Genomic DNA, 26,663 nt, shown 5'->3' with positions numbered 1-26,663 from the left:
ATAGCCTCCTCTGAATGGAAGGAAACCAAGAGGCAAAAGAATTAAAATGGGTAACCAACAAGGACCTACTATATAGCACATGGGACTCTTCTCAGTGTTATGTGGCAACCTGTATGGGAGGGGAGTTTGAGAGAGAATGGATGCATGTATATAAATGGCTGAGTCCCTTTGCTGTCCACCTGACATTATCAGTGCGTTGTTAATCGACTATACCCCAATACAAAATAAAAAGTTAAAAAAAAAAGGCAAAAGAAGTCGGCCTCCTACTCCCCTCACAAGCATCTTTGTTCACTGTTGCAGAGCATTACCTTCTGTTGCTTGCCTGGTTTCTATCTCACAGAAGCCAAGGACATGTTTCTTTTAGGTGTTAACTGAAGAAGAAAGAGCCCTATCGAAGAAGGCCCTAAGAGACATCTTGGATCAAGTGTATCAGCCATTAGCAGTCCGAGAATTACTTATCCTCCAGGGAGGACCGCCCCAGGTATGCACACCTGGGGATTCTTGTGGGTGAAGCTTTAATGATAGAGTGTAGTGTATTGTCTTCTTCCCTGCTAGCTCAGCAGTAAAGAATTTGCCTGTGATGCAGGAGACCCAGGTTTGATCCCTGGGTGGGGAATATCCCCTGAAGAAGGAAATGGCAACCCACCCCAGTATTCTTGCCTGGGAAATCCCATGGGCAGAGGAGCCTGGCTGGCTACAGTCTGTGGGGTTGCAAAGAGTTGGACACAACTGAGTGACTAAACAACTGTCTTCTCCTGGAAATTAGTCTAGTTGAATACTGTTTCATCTTTTAGATTGTTAATTGGTATTTGCCAAACTAAATTACACCGACCTCTGGGATAATTTTAAGGGATTTTTCTTTTAATGAAAAATGGACACTTTTCCCAATAATATTGTGATAATTTTTTAGGGCTTATGACAAAAATATACTTTATTCATTCTCAAACTGGGTCTTTTTTTTTTAAACTAAAATTTGGCTGTTTGGCAGTATTCTTCTGGCAAAAGTATTTGGACATCTTACTCTTTGAATGGAGTATTTGAAGTCAAGGAATTTAGAGTAAAAACGTAATAGTATACTGCTCAGCATAATATAGTTTCTTTTTTCCTTAAAAGTGATTATTTTTCCAGAACGATTCAATTTGGTGATGTAGCTGGAATTATCTATTTTCTTTTAGTACCTAAATTTTAGTAACTAGTTTAGGTGAGTAAAGCATGAGGGTCCAAAGGATGGGACTTCCCTGGTGGTCCAGGGATTAAAACTCTGTGCTCTGAATGCAGAGGGTCTGGATTCAATCTCTGGGCAGGGAACTAGATCCCACATGCTGCAACTAAGGCCTGGTTCAGCCAAATAAACACATTTTTTTTTTTTTTTTTTTAAAGCATGAAGGCTCAAAACAGTTAACTGTATTAACTGTTAGACACTGAGAGGAATGCCCTCTCACTGTTGGAGACTCTCCTCTTAGTGGTGAGTCTTCTTTGGAAGCTGCATTTGATTGGAAGGACTGCATTCAGATTGGTTACATGGATTTTGTGTCCCCCAAGTCTATATTTTATTCACAAACATTTGTATATTTCTGGGCTTGAAATTTCACTTGATACTTTTTTGAAGAAGTTTCACTGTATTTTTACTTCCTTAAAATTAAAAGTGAGGCTGAAGAGATTTTATAAATGTTTACAAAAAAATTTTTTTTTTTTTTTTGCCATGATGGTTTTGCAGGATCTAAGTTCTCCAACCTGGGATTGAACCCAGGCCATGGCAGCGAAAGTCGAAGGAATCCTAGTTGAAGGAATCCTAACAACTGGGCCACCAGAGAACTCTCCCCTCCCCTTTTTTTTAAAAGAAAAATTTTTGCCTTTTTGAAGTCTGTATAGCGTACTGTTAATTATCAGTCTGACTCAGTATATTTGTATATTTCAGATTGGACTGTAAATCCTATCTGAAAAACAAACAAAAAAAATCCTATCCATTACGCTGACATTCATTCACACATTTCCCTTCGTTTTTCAGTCCTGCTCAGAAGGGAAGATGCAAGACAGGTGTCGAGCCCCAGCTTGGCTCCGGCGTCTGTGTGGGCAGCTCCTCTCTGAAAGGTTGATGAGACCCAGCGGTGTTCAGGCAGTAGTCCGGGGCATTTTGGAAGGAGCAGGTGGTAAGAAATAGACGTTTGTTACTTCGGCATCCACTTTTCTTTATTGGTCTCTAGCCTTTGACTGTAAAACCTGATGTAGACTAGGCTTTGTTTGTGCCTTTGTGGGGCGTGAGGAATTTAAACTTTAATGAACTCCTTTTCCAAAAACTCATTTTCTTGCTATTTTCCCCCAAAATAGTTGTGATACATTGCTCATGTTGCATAATATTATCGATTGTTTCAAATAAGTTATAATACCAGAGGAAAACATTGTACAGAAAGTTTAAGTTAACCCTATAGAAACCAAGAAATTCTCTGTGGAAAAGGCCAGAGGTCCTAAGAGTACTTCACCTCAGGACTTTAAAATACAAAAGCATTCTTCTCAAGTTTGAGATACCCAAGAGATAAAAGCTTTGGAATGAAATTTTAGATTCGTTTCCAGTTATATTCTCTTAGTCCTCATTAAGAGAAGAAATGTTAATTATCATACTAAGTATGGTAGTAGTTTTTAATTTATATTTCTTGACTTTTAAACAAAATTATATATGCACATAATTTAAAGAATCAATAGGTCTATAATACTTTTAGAGAAAAATAGCAGTCCTTAGCGGCTTCTCACTCCATTTCCCATCCCCAGAAGCAACCACTTGGAACATTTTGAACAGGTGTCTTCTGATATTTTTTCTAACCATAATCCTTATATTAAAAAATATTTCACTGGAATGGATGTGCCTGGTAATTTTTGAATGGATAGCGGGCATTTTAATTTAACACTGCTGAATGCTATATTTTGTTGTATTCCTTTGTTGGGCTTTGTGCTAGGATGCGGTTAATTTTCTTGATATCAGTTTGAGTCCTTCAGTTCTGGCTCTTAAACCTTGTTACTGTGGGTGGATAACAGCCTTTAATTTAAGGTAATTTGGCACCAATACTAAAGTGATACCTTTCTGGGATTTTACTTGATTCTGTATGTATTAAGAGGCTTTCCATGCTCACCAGTAGGAACACTAACTATTCCAAGCCCTGCATGAACGCTGGGGATTGTTCTCCCTACTCCTTTCTGGTGTTTCTTGCCTTGGGTTTCTCTCTCTGTTGCTCTCCCTCTCTCTCAACACACACACACACGCCATACTCTGCAGAAGACTTGAGAGAGGATTCCTCTGCTGATCTCTGGAATTCCCTCTTTGTGTAGCTTTCTCCTGTCTGCTGTTTTACCCGGAAAGCTCTAGCTGTGTTGACGTCCCTGAATTCTGAACTGTGTTTTCTTCTTTAATTCAGCAGCATAGCAGGCTTCATTGGATTCTCCTTTACCTGTGGTGTGGCCTCAAAACTCTTTATGGACTTGCCTTGGTGGTCCAGTGGTTAAGACTCCATGCTCCCAGTGCAGGGGCACTGGTTCAATCCCTGGTCAGGGAACTGAGTTCCTACATGTCTCGTCGTATGGACAAAAAAAAAAAAACCTCTCTCAAGGTAGTAGGCTAGGGTGTTCACGGGGCTCACCTTGTTTGCTTCCCTTCTCTTAGGGACCAGTATCTTGGGCTGCTTTTATCCAGTGTCTGAAAGCCACCATTTACATATTTTTTCTAAGGGGGTTACGTAAATCTGATACCTGTTACTCCCTAACTCTAGTTTAAGGCAGTTTGAATGACAAGATGCATATAAAGAGACAGAATAATAGAAATATTAATCATTTAAAACATGTCAGTAATAAGCACAAAGAAGAAACTAGTGTTCAGATAATATGAGTACTCTAATTACAATGGTTAAGTGCTATTTTTTTCCTCTGAACTTGCCAGAGACCAACATCAAAACGAAAGTACGAAGAGGTAGTTTATCTTACAGAAGAAATTAGCGACTTTCAATAGGGAAAAAAGTAGTTTCTCCTCTAATTTAAGGACCTTATGTGGTGAGGTGCTATGAATTTTTGACGTCTGTATCCATTGCTGACAGCTGGGGCGGCTGGAGGGAGTGATGCTGAGGCCACAGCTGCCGACTGGAAGAAGTGTGACTTGATTGCAAAGATTTTGGCCTCTTGTCCCCAGCAGTCTCTTTCACCAGAGGATTATTATAGAGATATCTGCCCCCAGGTAAATCGTGTTTCTTTTGTCTGTTTGAGGATTATCTGTTTATTTATAGAAAGAGGACTTTAAATGTTCACCTAATATTGAGTTAGGGGCTTTCCCAGTGGCTCAGCGGTAAAGAATATGCCTGTAGTGCTGGAGACGCGGGTTTGATCCCTGGGTGGGGAAGATGCCCTTTTTGAAGGAAGTGGCAACCCACTCTAGTATTCTTGCCTGGAAAATCCTGTCTGTCCATGGTGTTGCAAAGAGTTGGATACAACTTAGTGACTAAACAACAACAACAGTATTGAGTTAGTATAATGTTTATTATTCAGTGAAGGACTTTCTTAATAACATTAAAAACGTGTGGGAGAGACTGATCTGTTAGGATTCCCCGATAGCTCAGTTGGTAAAGAATCCTTCTGCACTGCAGGAGACCCCGGTTCAATTCCTGGGTTGAAAAGATTCCCTGGAGAAGGGATAGGCTACCCATTCCAGTATTCTTGGGCTTCCCCTCTGGCTCAGCTGGTAAAGAATCTGCCTGCAGTGTGGGAGACCTGGGTTTAATCCCTGGGTTGGGACAATCCCCTGGAGAAGGGAAAGGCTACCCACTCCAGTATCCTGGCCTAGAGAATTCCATGGACTGTATCAATGGGGTTGCAAACAGTCAGACATGACTGAGTGACTTTCACTTTCATCATTAGTAACTGACTAGCCTGCCCTCAAAACTGGAATATAAAACTAGTTTTGTCATATTTATTATCTTTTCTGTGTTTTTATTTTTTAAAAAATATGTAGTAAATAAAAAAGGTAAATTAGTATGCTGTACAATTTTAAAAAGCACAAAAGAGAAAGCGGAAAAATGTCTCTCTCCTGTCTCTGTACCAGTTTCTTATTTATTTTGCAGAGACAATCTGTGAATAATGTGTATACAATTATATGTGTATGTATTTGTTTTTATATTCTAATTTTTACCCAATGATAATATGCTGCACACACTATTTTTCAGTTTTGCTTTTTTCACTTAACAATGTACTTTGGAGATCATTTCATATTAAGCTGTCTCATTCTTTTTCTTGGGTGCATAGTATTTCATCATATTATGTACCATAATTTATTTAACCAGTTTCCTATTAATGGACATTTAAATTGTTTCTATTGTTTTGCTGTTACAATGCTCCAGTTAATAGGGAAAATTTTTAGAATTGAAATGATTGGCTTAAAAAGTATATTTATTTAAATTTTTGATTGATACATATGGATCTGTTTTCCCACACCGTTGCCTACACAGTGTGTTACAAAACTTTTCTTTTTTTTTCCCCTTTTTTGAATTTTTATTTTTATTATTATTTATTATTATTTATTACTCTACAATATTGTATTAACAAACTTTTCTTTGTTAATCTGATAGGTGAAAATGTGGAAGGAGTGTTCTTAGTCACCACTCCACATGCTTTTAGATGTAAGATATGCCTTTTGGAGTACAGTGTAAAGAAAGTCATTCAGTTGTTATGCTGGTCTTCACGTTCTCATGGGGAAGCATCAGTTCAGTTCAGTTCAGTTCCTCAGTCGTGTCCGACTCTTTGCGACCCCATGAATCGCAGCACGCCAGGCCTCCCTGTCCATCACCAACTCCCGGAGTTCACTCAGACTCACATCCATCGAGTCAGTGATGCCATCCAGCCATCTCATCCTCTGTCGTCCCCTTCTCCTCCTGCCCCTAATCCCTCCCAGCATCAGGGTCTTTCCCAGTGAGTCAGCTCTTCACATCAGGTGGCCAGAGTACTGGAGTTTCAGCTTTAGCATCATTCCTTCCAAAGAAATCCCAGGGCTGATCTCCTTCAGAGTGGACTGGTTGGATCTCCCTGCAGTCCAAGGGACTCTCAAAAGTCTTCTCCAGCAACACAATTCAAAAGCATCAATTCTTCGGTGCTCAGCTTTCTTCACAGTCCAACTCTCACATCCATACATGAACACTGGAAAAACCATCGCCTTGACTAGACGGACCTTTGTTGGCAAAGTAATGTCTCTGCTTTTGAATATGCTATCTATTGAAAGGTTGGTCATAACTTTCCTTCCAAGGAGTAAGCGTCTTTTAATTTCATGGCTGCAGTCACTATCTGCAGTGATTTTGGAGCCTAGAAAAATAAAGTCTGACACTGTTTCCACTGTTTCCCCATCTATTTCCCATGAAGTGGTGGGACCAGATGCCATGATCTTCGTTTTCTGAATGTTGAGCTTTAAGCCAACTTTTTCACTCTCCACTTTCACTTTCATCAAGAGGCTTTTTAGTTCCTCTTGATGATATTTAATGATATTAAATTTAATATAATGATATTTATATTATATTAATGATATTTCTCCCAGCAATCTTGATTCCAGCTTGTGCTTCTTCCAGCCCAGCGTTTCTCATGATGTACTCTGCATAGAAGTTAAATAAGCAGGGTGACAATATACAGCCTTGATGTACTCCTTTTCCTATTTGGAACCAGTCTGTTTTTCCATGTCCAGTTCTAACTGTTGCTTCCTGACCTGCATGTAGGTTTCTCAAGAGGCAGATCAGGTGGTCTGGTATTCCCATCTCTTTCAGAATTTTCCACAGTTTATTGTGATCCACACACTCAGAGGCTTTGGCATAGTCAATAACGGAGAAATAGATATTTTTCTGAAACTCTCTTGCTTTTTCCATGATCCACCAGATGTTGGCCATTTGATCTCTGGTTCCTCTGCCTTTTCTAAAACCAGCTTGAACGTCTGGAAGTTCATGGTTCACGTATTGCTGAAGCCTGGCTTGGAGAATTTGGAGCATTACTTTACTAGCGTGTGAGATGAGTGCAATTGTGTGGTAGTTTGAGCATTCTTTGGCATTGCCTTTCTTTGGGATTGGAATGAAAACTGACCTTTTCCAGTCCTGTGGCCACTGCTGAGTTTTCCAAATTTGCTGGCATATTGAGTGCAGCACTTTCACAGCATCATCTTTCAGGATTTGAAATAGCTCAACTGGAATTCCATCACCTCCACTAGCTTTGTTTGTAGTGATGCTTTCCAAGGCCCACTTGACTTCACATTCCAGGATGTCTGGCTCTAGGTGAGTGATCACACCATTGTGATTATCTTGGTTGTGAAGATCTTTTTTGTACAGTTCTTCTGTGTATTCTTGCCACCTCTTCATAATCTCTTCTGCTTCTGTTAGGTCCATACCATTTCTGCCCTTTATCGAGCCCATCTTTGCATGAAATGTTCCCTTGGTATCTCTGATTTTCTTGAAGAGATCTCTAGTCTTTCCCATTCTGTTGTTTGCCTCTATTTCTTTGCATTGATCGCTGAAGAAGGCTTTCTTATCTCTCCTTGCTGTTCTTTGGAACTCTGCATTCAGATGTTTATATCTTTGCTTTTCTCCTTTGCTTTTCGCTTCTCTTCTTTTCACAGCTATTTGTAAGGCCTCCTCAGACAGCCATTTTGCTGTTTTGCATTTCTTCTCCATGGAGATGGTCTTGATCCCTGTCTCCTGTACAGTGTTATGAACCTCCGTCCATAGTTCATCAGGCACTCTATCAGCTCTAGTCCCTTAAATCTATTTCTCACTTCCACTGTATAATCATAAGGGATTTGATTTAGGTCATACCTGAATGGTCTAGTGGTTTTCCCTACTTTCTTTAAGTCTGAATTTGGCAATAAGGAGTTCATGATCTGAGCCACAGTCAGCTGCTGGTCTTGTTTTTGTTGACTGTATAGAGCTTCTCCATCTTTGGCTGCAAAGAATATAATCAGTCTGATTTCGGTGTAGACCATCTGGTGATGTCCATGTGTAGAGTCTTCTCTTGTGTTGTTGGAAGAGTGAGTTTGCTATGACCAGTGCATTCTCTTGGCAAAACTCTATTAGTCTTTGTCCTGCTTCATTCCGTATTCCAAGGCCAAATTTGCCTGTTACTCCAGGTGTTTCTTGACTTCTGCTTTTGCATTCCAGTCCCCTATAATGAAAAGGACATCTTTTTTGGGTGTTAGTTCTAAAAGGTCTTGTAGGTCTTCATAGAACGGTTCAACTTCAGCTTCTTCAGCATTACTGGTTGGGGCATAGACTTGGATTACTGTGATATTGAATGGTTTGCCTTGGAAACGAACAGAGATCATTCTGTCGTTTTTGAGATTGCATCCAAGTACTGCATTTCAGACCCTTTTGTTGACCAGTATGGCTACTCCGTTTCTTCTAAGGGATTCCTGCCTGCAGTAGTAGATATAATGGTCATCTGAGTTAAATTCACCCATTCCAGTCCATTTTAATTAGCCGATTCCTAGAATGTACGTTCACTCTTGCCATCTCCTGTTTGACCACTTCGAATTTGCCTTGATTCATGGACCTGACATTCCAGGTTCCTATGCAATATTGCTCTTTACAGCATCGGACCTTGCTTCTATCACCAGTCACATCCACAGCTGGGTATTGTTTTTGCTTTGGCTCCATCCCTTCATTCTTTCTGGAGTTATTTCTCCACTGATCTCCAGTAGCATATTGGGCACCTACTGACCTGGGGAGTTCCTATTTCAGTATCCTATCATTTTGCCTTTTCATTCTGTTCATTGGGGTTCTCAAGGCAAAAATACTGAAGTGGTTTGCCATTCCCTTTTCCAGTGGACCACATTGTGTCAGATGTCCACCATGCCTGCCTGTCTTGGGTGGCCCCACGGGCATGGCTTAGTTTCATTGAGTTAGACAAGGCTGTGGTCCTAGTGTGATTAGATTGACTAGTTTTCTGTGATTATGGTTTCAGTGTGTCTGCCCTCTGATGCCCTCTTGCAACACCTACCGTCTTACTTGGGTTTCTCTTACCTTGGATGTGGGGTATCTCTTCACGGCTGCTCCAGCAAAGTGCAGCCGCTGCTCCTTACCTTGGACGAGGGGTATCTCCTCACCGCTGCCCCTCCCAACCTTGAACGTGGAATAACTCCTCTAGGCCCTCTGGCGCCCGCGCAGCCACCAGGGAAGCATGCATGGGAAAAAATATCATGATGTAAAATCTTACACTGGAAGATACTAAATAGAAATTATCTTATAGGATAAAGTTATTTGCAATGATGGGTAAACATTTTCTAAAACTAGTAGCTATAATTTTGGCACTTAAGAAAATGAGACAATCAAGTCATAGGTTTTAGTGTTGCTGAGCCTGTTTTTGGCAGCATCACAGGTCACATACAGTTTTGGGACAGTGGATTCTCCTGTCTACAAAACATTTGAGTCACTTTTAAGCCAGGAACAGAATGATCTTTTCTGTTGGGTACTTAGACTCAAATATGAGATATCAGTGGTTGGTTTGTTTGGTTTTTGTTTTTTAAGTTTATTTTTTGAGAATAAAGTAGACCCTTGGTCAGATCTGACAGGCTCTTCAGATTCTGAATATATTTATATGCCTTGACCCCATAATTGCTATTTATCATAGCAAAATTTGGGAGAAAATCTGAATATCTGGAAATAATATTTTTGAGGAATTTATAACAATATGAGGAAGTTTCAGCAATACACAAAACTGAATATTAAGTATGGTCTCAGTTGAAAAGAGGAAAGAATTATACAGGGAACATATTGGAAAAAATAAACCAAAAGTGTTTATAGTAATTTGGAATTTAATTTTTTTTGTTAAAAATTATTCTCCAGATTTTCTACAAATAACACATATTTTATAAATCTGATAAAATTGTTTAAAAAAACATAGCTCCTTCAGTTCTCATACCCTTTGGTGCTGGGTTGTTAACTTAATTAAAAAAAAACCAAACAGTTCTGTTGGATCAGTGTTACTGCAGTGAATTTATTTTTTGGTGTAAAGAAATTAATGTGAAATGTGTTCTTTTCTTAGTTGTTGCTTCTTACAAAGAGCCTGGTATTTACCTTAGGGAATTTTTCTTTTAGATTTTGGATTTATTTCACTTTCAAGATAAATTGGCAGCACGACAATTTCAGAGAGTTGCCACCACAACCTTTATAACTATGTCAAGAGAACAGCCACAGTTGGCAGCCAAGTACTTACTTCAGCCCGTGTTAGCTCCTCTTCATCGATGTTTAAATACAGCAGGTAAACAAGGAAGTCTGGTGGTTTGGGGTCCCTCTAAAGGACCTTCTTCCGTGTTTTGGATTTAAGTGACTTAAGTCTATGTAGTTCAGTGTCTTTAGTTTTGTTTTTTTCTCCTCAACTTTTTATTTTGAAAAATCTACTTCATGGAAGTTCTAAGAAGAATACGTTGTCTCATCCCTGTATACTTCACATAATTAACATTTTGGCATGTTCACTTTCTCTTTCTCTCTTCCTATACATATACATATTTTTTTTCCTGAAGCATTTGAGAATTAGTTGCAGACATCCTCTAATATATAGACTTTATTCAGATTTCTTATTTGTCTGAAGAATTTCCTTTATATCTGTTTTTTTAAAATTACATTGCATTTACTTGTTACATTAATTCTTTAATGTAGAACAGATCCCTAATGGTCTTTCGCTCTGACACTTTTGAAGCCCAGGTTATAGACAGTTCTTCAGTTTGTATTTGTCTAATTGTTTCCTCATGATTAGATCCAGGTTAAACATTTTGGCAGGAATACTGTATACGATTTTATTTTTCAGTCCATCAGATTATGGACACATGTCATCAGTTTATTCCATTAGTGAAGTTAAATGTGATTATTTGATTAAGGTGGTAGCAACCAGATTTCTCCACTGTAAAAATACCTTCCTCCCTTTTAAATTAATAATAATCTATGGGATGGTCGACATATGAGACAGTGTGAATATCCTGTCTCCAAACAGTCCTTCATACTGTGGTTTGGTATCCCCTGATAATTTTTGCCAGTAAAATGGTGACGTTCTTTTTTTTTTTTTTTTTTAATTGTTTCTATTTTGTTAGTTGATATTCTTCTGTAAGGAAGAGCTTTTCTTTTCTCCTTGGCTCATCTCTTTAAAAACAGATTCAGTGGATGACTGAATATTCCTATATTCATTTTGATGCTCAGATTTTCCCAGATTTGGCCAGAGAGTTTAAGTGTGTTTGTTTTTTATTTTTAATTGGCAGATAATTACTTTACAGTGTTGTGTTGGTTTCTACCCTACAACAGGAATCAGTCATAACTGTATATATACCTCCCCTCCCTCTTGAGCCTCCCTCCCTTGTGTTTTAATGTCTTTTAACCACTTCCCTCTGTATATTTTCATGCTTTATTGAGGTTAGTGCTAGGATACAGAGTATCATTTCAGCATTTTTAGTGAGTTTTTAAAAAAAACAAAACCTTTCCATAATAGTATTTTCTGAGGTTAAAAATAAAGAGAAAAATTGATGTGTGGTTAAGCCCAGTTCAGTTCTGGGTAGACTTTGTATGGAAGTCATTTATAGTATAAATGTTTCTGAATCTGTGTAGAGGGGTTTAAGTTCAGTTCAGTTGCTCAGTTGTGTCCAACTCTTTGCAACCCCATGGACTGCAGCACGCCAGGCCTCCCTGTCCATCACCAACTTCTGGAGTTTACTCAGACTCATGTCCATTGAGTCGGTGATGCCATCCAAACATCTCATCCTCTGTCGTTGCCTTCTCCTCCCGCCTTCAGTCTTTCCCAGCATCAGGGTCTTTTCAAATGAGTCAGTTCTTTGCATTAGATGGCCAAAATACTGGAGTTTCAGCTTAAGCATCAGTCCTTCCAGTGAATATTCAGTGGGTGAGCATAAAGAAAGCCTAATTCTTGTGCTTGTAAAGCTTCACCAAATTGAGCTTTGGTGAAGTGAAACTTGTGATTATTCAAACATCATAAACATGATATTTGAATAAATAATTAAAATTCCTTTATGTATTTAATAGAAATCTAGTCTGGGATTAGTGTATTCCTCAAAAAATGAAGTATTATTTCTATTGGCACTCATCATCAAGGCCTAGGACTTCATTTATATCTAATTTCATGTGAGAGCATACCTCATTCCTAATCTATTTATCTTGCCTGTGACCGACCAGGTATTTCCTTTAGTCTGGAGCAGTTGTTCTCAGTGTGTGGTCCCAAGAGCAGAAGCATCAGCATCACCTGGGAATTTATAAGAAATAACAACTTTCTGGGCTCTGCCTCAGACCTACAGAGTTAGAAACTCTGATGTTGTGCCCAGCACTGTTTCAACTGGCCCACTAGGTAATTCAAGTGCGTGTTCCGGTTTGAGCCCTGGGCTGGGGCACTAGGGCTTCCCAGGTAGTGCAGTGGTAAAGATTCTGCCTGGAGTGCAGGAGACCTGGCTTCAATCCCTGGGTTGGAAAGATCCCCTGTGGAAGGAAATGGCAACCCACTCAGTATTCTTGCCTGGAGAATTCCATGGACAGAGGAGCCTAGCAGGCTGTATAGTCCACGGGGTCGCAAGAGTCAGACGTGACTGAGTGACTGACACTACTGCTAGAGCACAATGCTTGGGAGGCCTAGCTGTGGGTCAGTCCAGTTGTGGGTCAGTTATTTTTGTCCTGGGCCTTATTCATTCATTCAAAGAATATTTATTGGGCATCTCTTTACCAGGCATTCTCATGCGTTAGGTTACATCTGTAATGCCAGCTACATGTTTTGCATATAACATCTGTTGATAACAAAAAGGACTGAGTTAGAATATGACTGATCTTTTACGTAAACCCCATCATTGCCACTGGAAAAACAATCTAACGCATACGCTTTCTTACTTGTTTTTCATATTGCAGCACATTTTTTAGGGATATGTAGCAAGTATGATGAATTACCATATTTTATCAATTCCAAGATGCACTTTTTTTTCACATAAAAAAAACTTTATTTTGGGAATCTCTTTCACATTGTAGTAACTCTAATATCTAGATGCATCTCACTATCATTGTTGGCCAGGTAGCAACTGTGGTATTGTTTATGTCTGCAAGTGAGTGTTAAAACTTGTAGAATGGATGTCAGTGACTTTGAAGAAAATTGTGATGACAGTAATAAAACCAAGGGCTCTTGAGGATATCACATCACTGCACTCTGTGGCTCAGAGGTCAATATATTATGGCACAACACAGATACGAAAAATGTTTCAGAAGAGTTGGACACTAATTAATGTGAAGTTTTAATTCTTTATCATGTTTATTCCAATTATTTAGCTTTTATCAGGAATGATAGGGACTTCCCCTGGTGGTCCAGTGGCTAGGGCTCCATGCCTCCATTGTAGGGGGCACAGGTTCAATCTCTGGGCAGGGAACTAAGATCCTGTATGCTATGCAGAATAGCAAAGAAAAAAAAGAACGATATATAACAAAACTGTGTAAAATAAATCTAATCTAAGTTCTCTTAATTTTTTTTTAAAAAAGCTCTGTTTTAAAAGTTCAGCTTTTAAATTTTTATATATTTTAAAATTTAAATTAAAAATTTTAAATTAAAAAATTTAAATTTTATAGGAAATTTTCAAATACATTTACAGAGAATAGTATAATGAACATCTGTGTACCAGTAACCTAGATACAACTATTGGTTCTGCCATTTTCATTAATTTAATCTCCAACTTCCCATTCATTAATTTAGAATTAGAATTCTAAGTGATAATGTTTCATAGGTTACTTGGAAATGCTTTTTTTTCCCCTTTCTTATTGATGCATAAAATAACAATGCATGTTTGTAATCAGTGAAACAGTCTGTGAAATATTGTATTTGAATGGTGCTGTATTATAACCATGTTGATTTTCTAATTTTAGCTGTTAACTTCCCAAACTTTCTAGTAAAGCATTTTTCCTTAGGCTCATTGAGATACTGAGCATGAGTAATTTTGTTTTTTGTCCTTTAGAGATTCTAGAGAGTGACATGGTGCCAGGAACCATTTTGGTGACAGAAGAACAACTTGGCAGATGTATTGAGGATATATATAAGGTTGGTAACTTAAGTCACTAACATTTTTAGTTAATATTTGTAGTTAGTCTTTTAAAATAATTTTGCCTTTTAAACTGATTCTTCAAGATTGGAATTACTAATCTTAAATTCCAAACCATCAAAATCTTTTAACTTTGAAAAGTGGAAACTATAAGCTGTTAATTTTATCATTTACTTTGAATCTTAAGCAGTTCAGATTCTCTTAAGTGCATATGCCAGTGATGAAAGCATATCCTTAGAAGAAATTGACAAAGGTATTTGCAATACTGTAGGCTTCCTAAACATGTATGATAATATTGAATCTACTTTATAATTTTTGATAGAATCATCATCATGAAGAAGTAAGTTTGAGTAAATGAGTTATGGAAATGACTTCTTAAATATACAGTAAAAGTGAAAAAATATTTATACAAATTATATGTTCTCTATGATTATAATCTTAAATATATATGAAATACATATTTTTGACAAAAATGAAATCCATTACTGTTAGGCCCAGATGGCATTGGGGTAAATACTCTTCTTTAAAGTTTATTTCAATGCATTTATAATGATATCATACTATTAAAAACATTTACAAGAGTAAATAGCTTTCAGAATTATATTTCATGTAAAAAGGTAAAGCTGCATTGGGAATATTGTTTGGCAGTTCCTTAAAAAGTTAAACGTGGAATTATCATCAGTTCAGTTCAATTCAGTCGCTCAGTCATGTCCGACTCTTTGTGACCTCGTGTATTGCAGCACGCCAGGCCTCCCTGTCCATCACCAATTCCCGGAGTTTACTCAAACTCATGTCCTTCGAGTTGGTGATGCCATCCAGCCATCTGATCCTCTGTTGTCCCCTTCTCCTCCAGCCTCCAATCCCTCCCAGCATCAGGGTCTTTTCCTATGAGTCAACTCTTTGCATGAGGTGGCCAAAGTATTGAGTTTCAGCTTCAACATCAGTCCTTCCAACAAACATCCAGGGCTGATCTCATTTAGGATGGACTGGCTGGATCTCCTTGCAGTCCAAGGGACTCTCAAGAGTCTTGTCCAACACCACAGTTCAGAAGCATCAATTCTTTGGTGCTCAGCTTTCTTCACAGTCCAACTCTCACATCCATACATGACCACTGGAAAAACCATAGCCTTGACTAGACGGACCTTTGTTGGCAAAGTAATGTCTCTGCTTTTGAATATGCTGTCTAGGTTGGTCATAACTTTCCTTCCGAGCAGTAAGCGTCTTTTAATTTCATGGCTGCAGTCACCATCTGCAGTAATTTTGGAGCCCCCAAAAGTAAAGTTAGCCACTGTTTCCACTGTTTCCCCATCTGTTTGCCATGAAGTGATGGGACCGGATGCCATGATCTTAGTTTTCTGAATGTTGAGCTTTAGGCCAACTTTTTCACTCTCCTCTTTCACTTTCATCAAGAGGCTCTTTAGTTCTTCTTCACTTCCTGCCATAAGGGTGGTGTCATCTGCATATCTGAGGTTATTGATATTTCTCCCGGCAATCTTGATTCCAGCTTGTGCTTCCTCCAGCGTTTCTCATGATGTACTCTGCATATAAGTTAAATAAACAGGGTGACAATACACAGCCTTGACGTACTCCTTTTCCTATAATTGAGTTATTTGTCTCTTTAAAATGTTTTTAGAATGAATTTTTTTTATAAAAACTTTACAGATCAAAAAGTAATGTTTTAAGTATATGATTCAGTGATTTTTCAGTAATTTTACAGAGTTGTGAGACTCTTATCACAGTGCAGTTTTAACATTTCTATCACCCCAGAAAGATCCTTAGTGCCTATGTATAGTCACTTTTTGTTCCACCTCTAATCCCTAACAACCACTAATCTGCTCTATATCTCTTTGGATTTGCCTTTTGTGAATATTTTATATGAGGGAATCATGCAACATGTGTTCTTTTGTGACTGGCTTCTTTTTCTCTCTTAGCATTGTGTTTCTGTGGTTCATCCAGGTTGTTGGCATGAGTTAGCATTTTGGCCCTTTTTATTGTAAGTAAAATATTTAATCTTATGAATATCTAACATACTCTATTTGTCATCAATTGATGGTCTTTTGCATTAGAGTAAATCTTTTTTTTAGACAACTTTATGAGATATATTTTACATAATATACATTTACCCATTTACAAATCACTGGCCTTTTAGAATATTCACAGATATGTGCAGCTGTCATCACAGTCAACTTTAGGACATTTGTTACCTCAGAAGAAATCTACACCACTTCCCACATCCCAGCCCTAGGCAGCCACTAATCTACTTTCTGTCTAATATAGATTAGCCTGTTCTGAACACTGCATATAAATGGAATCATACAGTATGTAGTCTTTTGTGATTACCTTCTTGCTTCCCTGATAGCCTAGTTGGTAAAGAATCCCCCTGCAATTCAGGAGACCCTGGTTCAATTCCTGGGTTGGGAAGATCTGCTGGAGAAGGGACAGGCTGCCTGCTCCGGCATGCTGGCCTGGAGAATTTCATGGACTGTATAGTCCATAGCATCACAAAGAGTCGGACACAACTCAGTAACTTTCACTTTCACTTAAAATGATGCTTTAAAGGTTCATCTCTGTTATAGCATGAAGCAGTACTTCACTCCTTTTCATTGCTGAATAGTATTCTGTTGTAGGTTGTACCTTATTTTGTTTATCCATTCACCGTTTGGTGGACATTTGGGTTATTTCTACATTTTGGCTATTATGAATAATGCTGCTGTGGACATTCATGCATAAGTTATTGTGTGTCATACATTTTTATTTCTCATCCCTGGAAGTGGAATTGCTGTATCATATGGTAATCCTGTGTTTTAATCATTTGAGGTACTGTCAGATCATTTTCCAAAGTGTCTGTACCATTTTACATTGCTCCCAGCAGTGTATAAGGGTATAAAGTTAATCTTAGGTCATGTTGTTTCAGATAAGAAGGCAGATGTGGACTTCCCTGGTGGTCCAGTGGTTAGGACTCTGTACTTCCAGTGTAGGGGGCTCAGGTTCAATCCCTGGTCGGGGAGCTATGATCCCAAATGCCATGTGGCATGGCCAAAAAAACCCAAAGGGAAGGCAGATGCTTCTGGTTTGGTTAGGTTTATGCTTTATGTATGATACTAATAAATTGGTAGATATAAATGCATGCTGCTTAAACATTCCAAACTCATTCTCTGTAACAGTCACTTTTCCTAAAGTTTGATGTTTACTAACCTTTTATTAAATTTTGCTGTTGAAAAAAATAGTGTATAACCTTCATAACGTTGACCTGGCACACAAGTACAGAATTAAATTGTTCATGGATAAAACAAGACATGATGATTTAGTGGCTATAATACTGTTTGTTTTTATTTAATGCCTCATTTAGAGACTTATGAAAAGGAAGTTCTTATATCCTGTTCTACCTGTTAGTAGGCAAGTACTTTTCAGATAACATGAAGACAAGAAATTATACAGAACAGTCTAGAAAGCAAAAGTTCTGAATTAAAGAACAAGGCCCAAATAACTTTTAGAAAGATTATCTTCAGTTATATTCCAGCTAAGAAGTACTGTGATGAAACATAGTAAAATAGCCAGGTGTGGAATGTTAGAAAGACTTGAAAGTGCTGGTAGGGATAGGACTAATTTTGACTAAACTTTGGTACAAACTCCTCCTCACAGTGTTCAGTGGAAGTCAACAAATTGCTTTTGAAGAAAAAGAAAGCAAGACAACTTCTTTCTGGCAAGTGAATTGGCCTCTAAAAATCAAAGAGATGGAGAAATAGTGAGTCCTGTCCATTTCTCCTGTTCTTGCCCCCCATGAGGGGGGAAAATCCCCTCATAGTGAACAGTTGAGTGAAGTAAAAACTTCCTGAAGAGACAGGCAAAACATTAGTTTGCTGTAGACACTTGATTATGCACAAGGACTGGGACCGTCTTGAAAGCAGGAAGGGGTACAGAAGGGTAATTATTCCCTCTACAAGGTTTTGACAGCTCAGCTGCAGAGGGAAAACAGAGGAAATGTGTATGTTGGAGGAAAATGGTAAACATGGGGTAAAATTGAGCAACAAAGAGTATGTTGTCTTTATTAACTTTCTGCTAATACTAAATTATAGAGTACAGCTCAAAGGCAGGAAACAAGGAAAACATCTGGGGTGGTTGAATTGATCCAGCAACTCACTCGGAAACAAGAGAGGGTACAAGAGGGTGTTTTAATTTTAGAGAGGCATTTGGGAATGTTTCCAGCTCTGGTGTTTGCTCTCTTTCTTTTTGTCTTTTTAACAGACTAATTGAGATGGCACTCACATACCACACAATTTACCCATTTACATGCTTGATTCAGTTTTTTTGGTACATTCACAGTGTTGTGCAGCCATCACCACAATCTGAGTTTAGAATATTTTTATGCCCCTAAAGAATTCCATATCTATTAGCTGCTATCTCCCATTCTCCTTGCTTTGCCCCTAACCCTAGGTGATCACTAATCTACTTTCTATTTCTATAGATTTGCCTATTCTGGATATTTTATGTAAATGAAATTATATAATATGTCGTCTTTTGTAGTTGACTCTTCAGTGTTTGATGGTTTTTTAAAAATATTTTTTTGGCTTTGATTTATGTTTCCCTCATGGCTAATGAGGCATACATACTTCCCTGGTGGCTCAGTGGTAAAGAATCTGCCTGCAATGTAGGAGACACAGGTGCAGTCCCTGGGTTGGAAAGATCCCCTGGAGAAGGAAATGGCTTCTCATTCCAGTATTCTTGCCTGGGACCTCCTGTGGACAAAGGAGCCTGGAAGGTTATAGTCCATGAGGTCACAAAAAGAATCAGACCCGACTTAGCAACTAAATAACAACAACGTGGCTAATGATGTTGAACAGCCTGTCATGTGCTTACTGGCCATTTGCATGTCTTCCTTGGAGAAATTTCTAAGAGCCTTTGCCTATTTTTATATTGGGTTTTTATCTTTTTGTTATTGGTGGATTGTGGAGTGGGACTCACTGTCACCAGCAGCTTTTTCTGAAGAAATCCTCCTCATCAGTCACTTCTCGGTCTCCACACCTTTGATCTTTCCTTCCCTCTTTCCGAATGAGGAGTTTTTATAGTCTTGATTGCATCAAAGTCTGATGTCTTACTTTGGAGTTTTAAGTCCATTTTATCTTGTTGCTTTACTTGACATTTCGAATTTAACATCCCATGTCACCTGTGTTATGACAGATGTCCAACTGGCTGCTCTCTTAGTCTTACTCAGAGTTCCTCAGTCCTCAGAGCCAGTTTCATCTCTGCTTTATAAGCAGTCCTGATCAGACTGTTTATCTTTTAAAGACCACAGCAGAATTAGAAATAACAGAAGTTAGACTGACTAAGACACAGGGACAACAGCATAGAAGATCAAGAAAGGAGACACAAAAATATACCCCCAAAGGGTATATAATCAGTTGAAAAACAAAGTATTTTGTGTTCACTGTACTTTAAGAAGGCAAGAGTTACACATAATTCATCTTAGATATAATTCCTTCCAAAATTGTTAGAATGTAAATACATTTTGGTATTTAAAGGAATCAGCTACCAGCTCTCTGAATGAAAATTTTATGGCAGGAACAATGACAAGGGAAGGCCTTCTTGTACTCGCATCCTTCACATACGGCACGGGCTGGAGCCGGGTGACCCTTGTGGGCCAGGGGGAAAGTTCTTAGCAGGACAGGTAGTATATATACAGGTGCTGGGCGAACTGAAGTGAAAACTTGGCGTAGCCACTTGTACTTGATCTGCATAAATAACTGTCATCATTTCTATGTGTGTGCTTTATTTCTGGTAAAATTAAGCTAAAAAAGGTATATGCCTCTCAAATAGCTTTTAGTTCAGTGGCATTCCTTTCTGTCTCTTGCCTCTGAGTGTCTGGAGCCTGATCTCTAGAATGTTTATATTCTTTTGTCCTCCCTGGTATGAAAGGGATTCATTCGTGTATTTTTCTTTACCTACAGAGGTGAAGAGCGGCCCAGATGGCATGGAGATTGGTTCTGGGTAGGACAGGATAGAAGAATTCCAGTTCTGGGAACTCCCTGGGATTCCGTGGTTAAAACTCCACTCCCAATGCAGGGGGCCTGGTTTGATACCTGACAGGGAAACTAAGATCTCATGCTGTGTGGCACAGCCAAAAAAAGAATTGCAGTTCTTTCTGATAAGCACATTTCTTGCGTTTAAAAGAACTGGCCAGAATCCAATACTGGAGGTGGAGGGATGTTGCCTCTCTTTATTCCTCACTGTGCTTGCCCAAGACTCCCTAATGGCAGGATAAGTTTTAGGATTGGAAAGGCTAGAAAGGACCTAGTTTATTTTCTACATTCTCATTTCCATTTTATCTCTCTGTTTCCAGGTTTAGGAAATCTTGACTTTAATTATCCAAGTCTTTGTCCCACCCCACCCCTGCATCTAATCTTAATGAATTTTTAATGAAAGATTGACCAGTTTATTCCTCCTTCTGAATTTTTAATGATTTGTGTGAAGTAAATTAGAATATTACAATCTTAGAGCTGGAAGGAATTTTAGAAATTATTTAGTGTAATCCTTTTTTTTTCTTAATAGTCTTTATGTTGTAGAGCAGTTTTAGGTTCACAGAAAGATGGAGTGAAAAGTATAGAGTTCCCATGTATCCCCTGCCCCTACATGTGCAAAGCTGCCCCCAGTGTCAACATCCTATACCGGATGGTGTATTTGTCATGGTGGATGAACTGATATTGACATGTCAATATCACCCTAAGTCCATAGTTTACATTAAGGTTCACCTTTGATGTGGTACATTCTTTGGGTTTGACAAATTAATCCCTCCTTTTACAGTAAAGGTAACAAAATCCAAAAGATTGTGAAGTGACTTGTCCCAAACCATACGAGTGAGTGGCAGAGCTGGTCCCGGGACCAATGTTTCCTTCTCTCTTTCTCTCTTACTCTTTCTTTGTTTAGAAAGACAATATTTGCACAAGGTACGAATTTAATAAGTGCCAAAGGCTCTGCAGTGAGACATTAGTCTCCCTTTCACCTGTGGACGCTCCCTAAAGGCAGTCATTCTTTCTGGATGTTTCCGTCTCCTGTTGAACTGTAACCTTGAATAACATGCAGAGGACTGGAAAAAAAAAAATCCTTCAAGGATGTGGGAGATTCAAACAGTAAATTTTTTAAATGCTGCAGTTCAGATTCTGTGGTATAATGTAGTGAAAAGCACTTGGCTTTTTGAGTCAAATGGACTTAAGATTGGAATTTGGCTCCAGGGTTGACTATCTAGGTGATGTTAGGTCACTTAAATTTGACACTTGGGTTGCCTACTGGATGAATAAAGTAACTTTTGGTAGGCTCATTATATTCTATAATAGGTGCTCAAAAAACATCAGTTCCTTTTTGGTTCAGGGAAACTTTTTTTAAAAGACTGTTTTATGCATTATGCTCTGAAAGCATGAACAGTGCAAAGTACTATATTAAGTAACTTGCTTGGTTCTTCTGCTTCTTACAAGTCTTAATTAAACTCAGTAAGTGCATTAGAAATTCTGGAACACTACTAATCAAAAGGATCACTGGGATGTTTTAGAAGCCAGCATTTGACTAGTTTAATCTTTAACAGGGGTAAAATCGAGTTCCAGCCTGTACTGAATTTCAGTGTTAGGATTTAGTCAGCTTGATTCTGAATAGCCTCATCATATTTGTATTTCCATACACGTACATCTCTGCAGAAGATAAGGCCATAAATTAAGAAAACCGTTCCATTTACAGTAGCAGCAACAATAATAAAATATTTAGGACTAAATTTAACATTTGCACATGGCTGTAAATTTTACAAAATATTTTAACATGAATTATCTTAATCAGTGCTTATGCTAAAAGCTTAATGCCTACATTATACATGAGGAAACTGGGACCTGGAGAGGTTTAAATGTGTTCACTTACTGTGTAGATTTGAGCAACTATATAGGTGGCTGAAACAAAGTTCACACCCATGTTTCCTTTTTTTTTTCAATTAAAGTTTTTACTGAATTTGTTACAATATTGCTTCTGTTTTATGTTTTTTTGGGGGGGTTGTGGCCATAAGACATGTAGGATCTTAGTTTTCCAACCAGGGATTGAACCCACACCCCCTGCATTGGAAGCTTGGAGTCTAAACCAGTGGACTACCAGATGCTCTTTCAGTGCTTCCCGGTGCTTTTGCAGCTACTCTGCAGGGGTGTCTAAGGGATGTGTTTAACAATATGATGGAAGTCTATGAAATGAGCACATGAGGGCTGCTTTCTGTTTTGTTTTGCTTTGAAACAGAAACACATATTTATTCTTAGTACTTTTGACTGTTTGTTTCCTCCTAGTTTTTCCTTTCTTTTTAGATTCAGATTTCCAGTCAATCGTTCCAGAGAAATTCAGCCCTCCAGACATGAAGCTAGATGCTGAACAAGTCAATAGAATAAAATCAAACTTCCTATTCAATCTGCTCTTCCTTCCATGGCTGAAGTTCTGTGATTCTGTTTAGTTAATTTGCATTGACTAATAATTTCTAGATGCTGCAGCTTTTGTTTAAAGAAAAAATGAAAATAGAGAGGGCATTGTAACTTTACCACAAAAATACAACTTTTGAGAAAGTAAACAGTATCCAGTCTACTTTGTTCACTCTGATTCAGTCAATCAGATGCCAAAAAATTTACCAAGTACCTACTGAATGCCACTCTGCTCAGTTTACAAGTAGGGAAATGATTAAGAATCAGCTGCTACCTTCAAGGAGCTCCCAATCAAGCAAAGAAAGAGTTACAGTAGAGTGTGATTTACAGTTAAGAGCACCCAGAAACATGCCTCTCTTACTTGTCAGAGCAGTAGTCCTCTAGATTTAGATGAAGGATTGTGAGGCTTAACCACAGACGCCTCTTCCCAGGGCTGGATCTGTAATAGTAGGCCAAGATGCATTCCTAAATGGATGTGGAAATCCCCAAAAAGGAACGAGGAAATCCCAAGGCTGCCAGTGGGGTCATTGGTACCCATCTGTCTCCTTGTCTAATCTTTTCTGAGCTGTTTTGGTTTTACTAGATACATACTGGTCTCTTATTTTGCCCCTGTGTCTTGTCCTGTGCACTTATACTGAAACTGAAAAAGTCACAAGTTGTTATAGAAATTCCACTTTTCTTCAAAGCACCATTTTTCACTTATTCTCAGAGAGGCTTTTTCATACCAAATAATTAAAAAGATACCTTAAGAGTCTGTCTCTCCCATCTCTGCTTTAGCTTTCCCATCTCTTGGTATTTTGTTTGGTGATCCCTAGTTGTACAGATACCTTAAGTACCCTTGAGGTACCAGGAAACCTTTCAGCTAAACAGGATTTCATCTTTAGAGTATTAACTTCAGAACTGATGGAACAGAGAGCATGTGAGGAAAGGTTAGAAATTTATTATATCTTAGGCAAGTGTTTCAAGAGTCAGTGTTTCAAATATTTGGGGGTAGGGAGGAATGGTCCATTTTTTTCAACTAGTCTTACTGCTCAGTGGCTGGGGTACCAGAAAAGTATAGACCACCATGAGCAAACTTGCAGTCCAGTCAGAGAATGCTAGATAAGATAGAGAAGAGTTTTAAAGTGTGATTAAACCAACCTCTTTATTTTTCTGAATCTGCCTGCAATGCAGGAGACTCGTGTTTGATCCCTGGGTCAGGAAGATCCTCTGGAGAAGGGAATGGGAGTCCACTCCAGTATTCTTGCCTAGAGAATCCCATGGACAGAGGAGCCTGACAGGTTACAGTCTGTGGAATCGCAAAGAGTCGGGCATGACTGAGTGACTAACATTACTACTACTACTACTTTATTTTTCAGATAAGGAAACTAAGATTCAGAGAAGTCAATTGATTCATGTTAAATCTCTCAACAGGTCAGTGGAAGTATTTACAAGCAATCCTATGTGTAACACACCTGATAGTTTTACTGCTAAAAAAAGGAAACTTCCAAATGATGTGGAACATCTTTATCACAGGAAGAAATAAGATAACAAGTATTAGATTGTGTTTCAGAACTTGAATCCCCATCCCACTTTGCCTCCTAGTGAGCAGGGAAGACTGTGCCCTAGAAAGAGACTGCATATAAGCATAGTCCAAGGAAATTCCACAACATTTGGGTATTAGAGCACAGAGGTAGGGCAGTCAGATCCTCCCCTTGGTTGGGCAGGAACAACTTACCTATTGTGTTTTTGTTGCTTCTTCAGTTGGTATTGTCACCAGCCTAGTGTGCACGTGATTAGGAGGAAAACCGGCCCCAACAGTTTTTTCCATCTGTGGTGTGATTTCATTGCGAGGGTTTTTTCCCCCTAGTGCATTTGGTCCTTGTCAGTGCTGGCACCAAGAGATCGCTTTGCAGCATTGGCTGAATCAGCCCAGCCTTCCGTGTCCCTTTGTGGTTCACTGAATTCTGGATACAAGTCAGGGATGTGGAACATCCACATTAAGGGGAAAGTGACCAGATTTCACTTTGGGAGCGTAAATGGAAGGTAATGTTAGATGCCAGGTGCAGACCACACTGTTAACCTGCATGTGAGGCAAGACATTGGAAGCAGGGGGCTGTCCTTGGAAGAGACTGGCTACATTGTGGCCCTGGAGATTTATGGCAACCTTGATAGAAAGGGGCTATATAAGTTTCTTAGTAGAAGGAAGAGGAGGCCACACAGAGGTGCTGTCCATGGTGCCACTGGGAGCTTCAGACCTACTTTGCAGAGGTTGCAGAAACAGGGCCATTAATAGCATAACAAGCTGGGATCCACTGATTCTGAGGGGCTCCAGCAGGGATAAAGTTGGTATGGGTTAGGGATTGAAGAAAGAAAAATATTATGCACAAGAGATCAGTATTGAGAGGCCATGGGGTATATGCTTTGCTCTTTTTTTTTTTTTTTTTTTTACTGTGATAAAACACACATAACATAAAATTATACATTTTACATTAAAATGTATAATTCAGTGGCATTCACAGTGTTGCACAGCCATCATCACCACTGGCTAGTTCCAGAACTTTTTCATCATCCCAAATGTAAACCCCATACCCATTAAGCATTTGGTTCCCACTTCTCCCTCCCTTCAACCCTGGGAGCTGCTAATCTGTTTTCTGTCTCTAGGTTGTGCATGGCTTTTATGTTAGACAGATGTGGGTTCATCCTGGCCCTGCCATTTCCTAACAGTCTGCCTTTGCCCACCTAACTTCGCTTCTCTGAGCCTCAGTTTTCCACGGTTTTAGAATAAGAATAAAATGCTTAACTTGCAAGACTCTTGTGAGGATTGATTATATGTTAAATATTTAGCTGAATACCTGGTTCATTCTTGAGGAGACATGCAATAAATGGTTGTTGCTGATTGCTTAATAAAAGCGGTAACAGTTGGGTGCCTTTAAATTGTATACTGCTGCGTTTCAACTGCTTATTCACCAAAAATTCAGGTAACACAACTTAATCATCTATTCGTACAGGTGCTAAAGTAGGAAACTTGACTTCTGCCTTCCAGGCTAGTTGAAGAGGTCAGAGATAACTGTATATGCAAGGACCGATTATATGTTACAAGCTCTAAAATGCTTCTGGAATTTATAGAAGAAAAGTCATTGATGGTGATTATTTGCTTAATGGTTATTTGAATTAGAGAATGAATGAATGGACTGTTGAACAATGAACTAATAGAGCAGGCCTATGGAAGAGGTAGAACTTAAGCTGGATCAATTTCATAAGTACCACTGCCTGTCTTTCATCTGTAAAATGCTGTCTGATCATTAGGATGCAGAGCAATTGTAGGGTGGATTTAAAAAAAAAAACAGATTTTGATGATTGTTTTAGATGATCAGTCCAAAATTTTTGGAAAATAGATATACTTCCAGTAAGGACATTTAAAGAGAAGTAAATTGGAGCTCAGTCCAAGGAAGAATTTTAACTGAATGAATGTTGAAAGGGAGGTGACAATCCTGTTTGTATCAAGCAGAAGTCATTCAAGTTCTTTGAATGCTCATAGAAAAAGCTAATTGATCAGTTTGAGCCAAAGGAGACTTTCAGTCTTTCTACTTTGAAAAAATTTTTTTTCTCTGTTCTTATCTATGGACTTAATGGTTTATTAGTTGGTGACTTGATAAGAGTTACTCTTAATTTCTCCCTCTTTTCACATGGTCTTCCCCTCATCACTCTCTGTCCTTTTAAACTTGTTTTTCTTCCTAGCATTTTCACTACCTGATACTTTATATTTGTTTAGTTTCTGTCCTCTCGCTAGAATGAAGCAGATAATTTGTTTCCCACTATATCCTTAGAACCACGAATATGTCTCACAAAATTGGCACTCAGTAAACATGTGCTCCACCTTTATGTAAAAATGGATAACATTTTCATTTGTATAAGTTAACTACAGTTTTTTCTGTTCCTTCTAAGAAAATATAGAAAAGTATTAGAAGAGAATTTAAGCATTGGAGGAATTTATCAACAACAGCATACCCTCTGAGAGATGTGCTTGATATGAATTCATGTTAAAGTTTGAAGTGCTTTGGCCCAGTAAATAATACAGATTTAGCTTCATTTGTTTTTTAGTTTTTTGTGTTGAAGATGCTGGTAAGGAAGGATGGCTCCACAGGGATTACCTCTGGGAACACACAATCCAGAGCCAAACAATAGGCCCT

General features: G+C 38.6%; 1 protein-coding gene and 1 non-coding gene across 5 annotated transcripts in view; both read left to right on the top strand.

Annotated features, from left to right (window-relative positions):
* The window catches only part of TANGO6 (transport and golgi organization 6 homolog), a 184,519-nt gene that overhangs the window by 16,034 nt on the left and 141,822 nt on the right, over window positions 1-26,663 (top strand). For 3 of the 4 annotated variants that reach the window (XM_070388096.1, XM_070388095.1, XM_014478452.2), the window contains exons 3-7: window positions 365-481; window positions 2,009-2,150; window positions 4,080-4,216; window positions 10,092-10,254; window positions 13,976-14,058. In XM_070388096.1, coding sequence (XP_070244197.1) covers window positions 365-481; window positions 2,009-2,150; window positions 4,080-4,216; window positions 10,092-10,254; window positions 13,976-14,058 — 642 coding nt within the window. The remainder of the gene's footprint in view (window positions 1-364; window positions 482-2,008; window positions 2,151-4,079; window positions 4,217-10,091; window positions 10,255-13,975; window positions 14,059-26,663) is intronic. The other variant, XM_070388097.1, reaches the window with a different exon arrangement.
* Window positions 16,995-17,067, top strand: TRNAG-UCC (transfer RNA glycine (anticodon UCC)). Its single transcript has one exon. It is a non-coding gene; the product is annotated as a tRNA-Gly (tRNA).

The sequence above is a fragment of the Bos mutus genome, chromosome 18 (assembly GCF_027580195.1).
Source record: "Bos mutus isolate GX-2022 chromosome 18, NWIPB_WYAK_1.1, whole genome shotgun sequence".
NCBI lineage: Eukaryota > Metazoa > Chordata > Mammalia > Artiodactyla > Bovidae > Bos > Bos mutus.
Note: the sequence above shows the minus strand (reverse complement) of the source record. Positions and strands in the feature narration are given on the sequence as shown.